This window comes from Anguilla anguilla, chromosome 10, assembly GCF_013347855.1.
Source record: "Anguilla anguilla isolate fAngAng1 chromosome 10, fAngAng1.pri, whole genome shotgun sequence".
Classification (NCBI taxonomy): domain Eukaryota; kingdom Metazoa; phylum Chordata; class Actinopteri; order Anguilliformes; family Anguillidae; genus Anguilla; species Anguilla anguilla.
In genome coordinates, this window is record NC_049210.1 from 41,666,297 (window position 1) to 41,674,647 (window position 8,351).

At 48.8% G+C, this 8,351-nt stretch overlaps 1 protein-coding gene across 1 annotated transcript in view; it reads left to right on the top strand.

Moving 5' to 3' along the window:
• Positions 1-8,351, top strand: part of ipo11 (importin 11) — a 110,718-nt gene that overhangs the window by 99,504 nt on the left and 2,863 nt on the right. The window contains exons 27-29 of the mRNA XM_035380251.1: positions 361-482; positions 6,089-6,184; positions 7,379-7,463. Of these exons, the coding sequence (XP_035236142.1) occupies positions 361-482; positions 6,089-6,184; positions 7,379-7,463 (303 nt within the window). The remainder of the gene's footprint in view (positions 1-360; positions 483-6,088; positions 6,185-7,378; positions 7,464-8,351) is intronic.

The following is an 8,351-nucleotide window of genomic DNA, read 5'->3' on the forward strand; positions in this document are numbered from 1 at the left end:
GTGGGCGGGGTTTGTTTGTGACAGGCAGATCAGCTCCTGGGCATGCTGATTGAGATGTGGGCGGGGTTTGTTTGTGACAGGCAGACCAGCTCCTGGGCATGCTGATTGAGATGTGGGCGGGGTTTGTTTGTGACAGGCAGACCAGCTCCTGGGCAGCCTGATTGAGATGTGGGCGGGGTTTGTTTGTGACAGGCAGACCAGCTCCTGGGCAGTCTGATTGAGATGTGGGTGGGGTTTGTTTGTGACAGGCAGACCAGCTCCTGGGCAGTCTGATTGAGATGTGGGTGGGGTTTGTTTGTGACAGGCAGACCAGCTCCTGGGCATGCTGATTGAGATGTGGGCGGGGTTTGTTTGTGACAGGCAGACCAGCTCCTGGGCAGCCTGATTGAGATGTGGGTGGACCGCATGGACAACATCACCCAACCGGAGAGGAGGAAGCTGTCCTCCCTGGCGCTGCTGTCTCTGCTGCCCTCAGACAACAGGTAAGCACACCTACACCTGTTCAGCTGGGCTACAGGTAACTACACCTGCTCACCTGGTCTACAGGTAACCACCGCTGATTACCTGGGCTACCGGTAGCTACCCCTGCTCACCTGGTCTACAGGTAACCACCGCTGATTACCTGGGCTACCGGTAGCTACCCCTGCTCACCTGGGCTACAGGTAACCACCGCTGATTACCTGGGCATTCAAGTGTACAGCATTCAAATGGAATGGAGAACACACCCGCGCACACACACATACATGCAGACGCGCCACACACGCAGACACTCATACACGTACGCGCACACATGCACACGCACACGCAGACAAAATGACCCTCTTGTACATCGGCATTGATAGAACCCAGATAACATCAGTCCTCTTGTGTCCCCCCCCCCCCCCCCCGAAGTTTACGTTCCCTGTTGTCATTTGAAATGCATTGAATGATAAACTGCCGCGATTGTTATGAAAACAACAGCGGTAAGAAAAGACCTGCCGCCTGCCGTGATTGGAGCCCTCCGTCTCGCCTGCGTTTCTGTGTGAGGAAAATGTCTGCCGCGATGGCATGTAAATCAGAAATTCAATTATATTTCTTTCCCCTCGCTTCTTCAGAATTGAGAATTATAATTTGACATGAAGGAAATATCTCGAACATGCTGTTGGGCCCAGAGGGACCCCTGTACTGAACATCCTGAACATTTGCGATATCCAATCAGAAGAGAAGAGTAAGATGGGCCATTCCCTGTTAACGGTCACACAGCTGTGCTTTTATCACAGTTTTCAGTCATGTCTGCTTGGCTTTGTGTGACTCTGGGAAATGAATTTTTTTTTAAATGAGGAAAGCTAATGGGAGCAAATGGAAAAATCTGACTACATCACTGTCCACACAATAATGCCAACAGATCAAATGGGGTTTTTTTTTAAATTTTTTTTTTATACTTCATTCTTTGTTTCTCATCATTTTTGGTCCAGTTTTTTTTCCTCACTGATTTTTCGGAAAATAAACTATTATTACGGGAGAGCCTGTGACTACTTCTACACCCTATAGGCCACACAGTACTACAGGAGAGCCAGTGACTATTGACTGAGCTGACCGACAGAGACACTCCTTGCCTGCGCTGTCTGAAACACAGCCTGTGCAGGCGTATTGTACTGCTGGAGGTCAGTGTTCATCGTTTTGTCTAATATACTCTTCTGCTTTTGTCTGTTCTAGCCTAACCCTTATATCTCCTTAAGCAACCCAAAGGAAGCTTCGGACGAGCTTTGAACAACTTTGAGTTCAGCAGCGCATACGAATTAAGCAGCAAGAAGTTTTGCAGAAGGCCTCAAATGACAATCGTCTGGTTCCCCCCCCCCCCCCCCCACTCTTTGATAGTCTCTTGCATCCTTTTTTTCAACGACTTTTTTTCAGCCTTTTCAGCCTCTAATGTGACACAATTGCAGGAGAGCGCAATCACTTGTACTCTTTGAAGACCGATTTTGATGTTTTTCGCAGCGGCTGCGTGGAACGGGCTTTGTGTGTTTGTGTGCCCGTGCGTACGCGCTCGTGTCACACCGTGCCGATCTGTGAATATTTATAACTGAAAATTGCACTGTAGCCTTTACAAAAGGGGCTCGGGTTTTGGTTGCCAAGGAACGGGAAGATAGGATTCCGAAACCGACAGTGCCAGCCCCTCCCACCCACTCCCTCTCTCACTCTTGGTTCCCCGTCGCTCTCATGTTTGGGCGAAGGGCAGGGGGGGGGGGGGGGGGGGGGGGGCTGCGGGGACACTTGATCTGGATTCCCCTGGCAAATGTGGCCGCCCTGATTTGGCCTGTTTTGATTTGGCTTTGCCGTCGGTGGCCGGGAGACAGAACTCTGAATTTGAGTGTCGGTTGAGAATTCTTTTTCTAAATTCAAATGCAGTGGAGTAAACAAAAATAATGTCTCGGTATTCATTCAAGGGATGGAACTTCCAAGAAATATCAATAGATCGCAGTAAATTTGGAGGCAGACCCGATGTTCCCAATCAGAGAAAAAGTTATAGTTCAACAGGCTGTGCAGAATTTGAGCAGCAATGGATATAGATCAAGGCTGCCGAGTAAGTGAAGATTGGGTGAAGGTCGCAGGTTTGAATCCTTTCGTGGCATTGCGCCCTTCGTAATAATGGCTGGTTCTCTGCCAGAAACACAAACTGTGCAAACCCCTGCCGACTGTAAGCCCTGTCTCGGCTTTATGTCAGTTTGTTGATTTCATTTTTCAAAATCTTTTTTTAAGCCATTCATGTTTTTTAATGTAACCGTTTTTCTCATTTGATCAATCATATGATTTTATTAACTTGGCTTGTAACTTGGCTAGTGGTACTGTTGAAGTTTTGTTGGGACTGTGGTTTGAAAAATAATAAAATTCCTTGTTTTTCCAACCTACAACATATTTTTGTATTCAAGGCTCTCCACGGAATTATTTTAAGATAAATATTTATCTGTTTTCAGCCTCTGGCTTTGAATGCTTTTCCTGTCAGTCTGCTGCTGTGTGAAGGTTTTCCTCAGTGGAAAGTCTGTGTTTGGTATTTGGATAAACTCACAATCTTGGGGTATCCTAGCTTTCAATGTGCTCACTGAACCAGTCTGAACAGGGGGTGTTGGGGCCAGTGGTGCTACTTCCTGTGGGTGTTTTTAAACGTTTGACAGTGTTGGTCTTTAGGAAGTTGGGTTCTGCGATTTGTAGAAATTCTCATGCCTTCAGATTTTGACAGACCAGGACTGTAAACAAAAGCAGTGATGGTTTATGGAATGGATTATAGCACTTTTAAAAAGTATAAAATCACACCAAACAATACGAACAAATTGCTTTCTTTTTTTCCTCAACAAGGCTTCATCGGATTTGTGTCGATTACTCCGTATTTTGGCTAAAAGTTTCTGAAATGCGTTCACGTGCATATTAATTTTATATCTATTTATTTTTTGCAACAGGACGAGCGCGTTGGGGTTTCGGGCGCAAATATGAGTCACGGAGCACTCAATTACACGGAAGAGAGAGCGCGGATAATCAAATATGATATTAATTTTTCTCTGGTGCTGTTAATCAGACGGGTTTGGGAGTCTGGCCATAGAGACTGGGGGGGGGGAGTGTGAAAGGCTGCTTTTTTCTGTCAAATTTATTTATTTATTTATTTTGATTTTTTTACATCGAAGCACAGGCGAGATGATGAAATGGCAGACTTCGTGTGAACAGGCCCTTTAATGCTTGTTCATCGTGCCACCGCGTGCTGCTGAATATTAAATCTTTTTTTTTTTCCCCTCTCGCTGTGAAACCTGCACTAAAAACATCCTGCCGGCAGGACGCGGGTAGGCAGGCCTCAGAAAAGGGCGGTGGGCCTCAGCTCTGGGACATCCGTTTGGGTTCCTTTGAGGTCTGTATGGCTCCTGGGCCGTACGTTCGACGTTCTCTGTGAAACGGAGTGGATTATTTTTCCCGTAAAACCGTCCGGTACTCTTGAAGAGCTGACCTTAGCGTTTTTTTTCGGGGTGGATGGTCTTTCTTCTCGAACGCCTTGGAGGGAAGAGCTTCGGAAAACAGCCCAGAAGGCTATCGATCGCTCTGAAATTAGAGGCTTTCTCATCTCCGCTGGATTCTGCTGATGATCCAGCTCTTTCGCACCCTCCTCAAAGGCAGCACATTTGCTTCCCGAACCTTTCTCCGATTTTTCAGTTAATTTTTATTTTTTTTTGGTCAAAATTGTGGCTTTCGCTTTGCAACTAGGAGCCTCCGCTTTGCTGGAGGGGTCTCGAAAAAACCCCGTTCTGGAGGAATGGCGGCCTCCTCTCGTCCAATCGGGCCTCGGGTCAAACGTGGCGTTCTGGACGCGACGCGGAGACGCGTCTGCGGGCGCCGCGGTCGTCTGGGTCTCCCGGGTCCGAGAGGCAAACGGCGAGAAAGAGAAAAAAAAAATAAAACACGTTTGAGGCTGAAGACGAGCGAGCGGGAGTTTCTCCTCAGGCTCTTTGGCGGGTGGAAAGGATCAAAGCGCCGGCGATGAAAGCCTGGGGTTCGAGCTCCCCGCCGCACTGGCGCTGTTTGTGTTTTCGGCTGTGTGCCAAACTAGCGGCTTGACTCACACAGGAGTGAAGCAGCTCTCCTGTAGGAACCTAAAAGTTCCTACTAAAATTTAATTAGGGTGTGATATGTGCAGAGGTTACATTTTTACATACAATCATTGGATACCGTTTACTGTAATTAGGATGTTTTAAGTCGTTCGTGGTTATGCACCTTGCGTGAAGGTACGACAGTTGTGTCCCAGCTGGGAACTAACCCCATGGCTTGCAAGCCAGTCACCGTCACCGACCAGAGGAGGGCGGGTTCCCCCCCTCCCCTTGAGCCTGGTTCCTTTCGAGGTTTCTTTTCCTCTGCCACAGGGAGTTTTTTTCCTTGCCTCTGTTGCTGTAGGCTTGCTCCTGTGGGGGCTCATGCCAGTGTTGTCTGTGAAGCGTATTGTGACGGTTGTTTGTGAAATGCGCTGCGTAAATAAATTTTGATTGATTGATTGATGGTTACGCGCGCGCGACGGGAAACTCCACGGCTTCTCGAAACCTTGAAAGCGCTCGATTTTCGAACGCCGAAGAAACCCGGTTCTGCGAGCCCTCGGGTTTCTCCACGCTTCGCCCGCAAGGCGCCTGACGCACTTCTGGGCTCGAAATTTATGTCGGTTTTGTGCGTTTCGCAAAACTCCCCCCCTTTTTTATATTCCTGCGATTATACACGCAGAGTTAAACGAAAATCCATGGCGCTCTGAATCCACTGACGCGGGCGTTCTTCTGTTTTTTTTTTTCCGAAGCGAGCAATCTCCTGTAAACAAACTGCTTACGATGCGGGAAATTCGCGGTAAAAAAAAAAAAAAAAGTCTTTCGCTTAAAAAGTGAAGTCTCCTGCGATCGATTGTTTACAGATAAAGTCCTTTGAAACTTTTTGTTCTTGAATGTCCTTAAGAAGTTTTTTTTTTGTTGGTGCTGGCACTAGTAACGCTGTAGTACTTATGTTAGTTCAGTACGCCCCCCCCCCCCCCCCCCCGGCCCCTGGGCTGTAAACGAGGCTTTCCGTCACGGCAGTTAGGCTTGATGCAGCACGCTTCGCCAGGAAGTTCTCCGGCTTGATCGAGGTCAAACTCCGCTGAATTTTAACGAGCTGCTCACCGCACGTAAGGTGTGTGGGGCGGTGGGGGGTGGGGGTGAGGCGGGGGGGTTTGTGAGAGTCGTCTCGTTTGAGTTTATTGTGTCGTTAGCGTTTGCAGTGGAAATGTTTTTGCAGGGCCTGCCGGGGTTCTGGGTTCGGTCTCTCCGGGTTCCTCCCATCATTCTGAGGCTTCTGGTTTTCTTACATCATCGTTTGGCAGTTAAAGTAAATGTCCCGGAGAGCTCTTGTTGCTCTTTATATATAAGGGGCTGATATATATATATATACACACACACACTCAGCACAAATTATGAAAATTCACGGTCTAATTTCTTTTTAACATAACAGTAACAGTAACCATCCTCCCACCAGAGCTCCTCCCACTGGTATTTATATGTTTTTAATAAAGTAATGACTGAATTATGGTTTTTTGTTTGTTTGTTTGTTTCCTCTGCAGCGTGATCCAGGACAAGTTCTGCGGGATCATCAACATCTGCGTGGAGTCGCTGCACGACGTGATGTCGGAAGACCCGGATTCCGGAACCTTCAAAGAGTGAGCGCCGAGCACCAATCGAAAGAGCCGTGCAGCCGGTGTCACAGTAGCAGCACTTACGCTGAGCAGTGCACTGGGGGGGGGTCACAGAGCTCTGCCCCGTTCCGCGTGACGGTTTCTCCCGCGACCTTCCTAACGCGCCGTTCACGCTCGGCGCACTGTGAAATACTTTCCCTCTTTTTTATTCCTTTCTTTCTTTTCTGCAATTGAATATCCGTCCCCCCCCCCCCCCACGTTGTCCCGCCCAATCTGCAGGTGTAATTTATGTCTGTTCTTCAGCCCTGGCTTTTTAAAGCCTGCAGTGAATTGTGGAATTGAACACGCATGTGATGGAAGGAGCAGGTAATGAAAGCGGGGCCCCCCCCCCCTCAACCTCCCCCCCCCCCCCCATCCCATCGCTCCTTCGCGCCGCCGTTTCCGCGTTCTCCGAGCAGGAAGCAGCGGCCCGTGGAATGTCTTTTACCGGGGGAGGGAAAATCGATGGCGTGCGGGGATTATGATTTCGTTCGGAGGTAATGGACTTCGCCGCGCCGCTTCCCCGCGAAAAGTCGCTCGCGCTGGCGCGGGGTGCGCATTTTTCCGGCGTGTTTTTGGGGACGGCTCGCGTACGGTGCCAGTCCCGAGCCGAGCCGAGGGGAGCAGGGGGCATTCTGGGGGATTCATCTCTGTCTCCGCGTCCGTCACGTGTCCTGGGAAAAATGAAAGAAATGAAAAAAGACAAGTGGATTAATCACAGTGCTGTAAATCACAGTGTGGAGTGGACCTGGTGAGCGTGTGTGCATGTGTGTGTGTGTGTGTGTGTGCCTGTGTGTGTGTGTGTGTGCACGCGTGTGTGTGTGCATTCAGGCACACTCCTGTGTTTGAAGATGAATGGTTCTGTCTTTCTTATGAAAAACCTTGATACATGACACGGACAGACCTTGTGTTGCGATGGCGGGGTGCTTTGTGTTGTGTGTTTGAAGTCAGTGTAGGGGCAGTGTGTTGGGGCTGTCGATTGGCCTGTTCAGCTATGAAAAGCACTTGTTTTCAGACTGGTGACTGTCTAAATTCTTACGTGTATGTGTGTTCCTGTACTCACGTTTACATTGTCGGTCCGTCCACATGTGTGTGTGCCTGTAAGCATGTGTGTGTGTGCGTCTAGGCGTGTGCGTGCACACGCATGTGCGTGTTCTGACGCTCCTCTGCCTTCCCCAGCTGCATGCTCATGTCCAGCACGGAGGAGCCAAAGCTGAGCGATGACGAGGAGCCGCCCACAGAGCAGGACAAGAGGAAGAGGCTGGTGAGTCCCGGCCGACTGGGCAGATCACTCACTCCCAAGGTCATCTCAAGGTCACACACTGAGTTTAACAGAAGGTCAGCGTGCTCATGGCCACGGGATGGTCACACGTTGTTGGGTCAACCCCTTACCTGATCTTCCTCTTCTTGCTCTTTTCTTTTTCTGAAATTTAATGCCGCGAAAAGGAAAGGAAAAAGAAAAGTTCTGTGGAAAAACTTTTTAAAGTTTCAGTCCGTCTGGTTTAAACCTGTTTTATAAGTGCCTGCGGGGTGAAATCCTTTGTGCTGCAGATTCACGGCCGAATTTGGATCGACGGATAAGTGAGCGGAATCCGCTCGCGGCTGGACCGGAGAGAACGCTCAGTCCCTTAATTCGAGCCGTTAAAATGCGTACACGCTCTGTAGTTCCTTCGGTTTCTCTGCCTGCGTAATGCCTGCAACAGGAAAAAAGCCATTTTAAAGAATCTATGAATATGCCGTACTGCTGCTGTTTGGGCAGAAACCCCAGCTCCTCCCCGCAGAAGGTCTTCTTGCCAGTTGACACTTAGCTGTAGGCCACCACCTCAGCCTGGGTTTGAGTGCGGAAAAGCTGGAGTTAGTGGGGAAAAGCAGGACTCACGCTGGCCAGTCCTTTCTCTGCACCAATGGCTGGAAATCGCCTGTAGCCATGTGTGTATAAAACCCTTTGAAGTGCTGTTTTTTTTTTTTTTTTGGAATGTTTTTTTTATATTTTATTCTACGCCATTGTTCTAGAACTCCATTGCTTTAAATTTTGCAGAATGTTCAGTTGAGAACTTTCTGATCACGTACTTACGATGCTTACACCATAAAGGGTTTAAAAAAAAAAAAAAATGGCGGGAGATCAGGTCAAGACACGCTGTCAGAGTGCTCC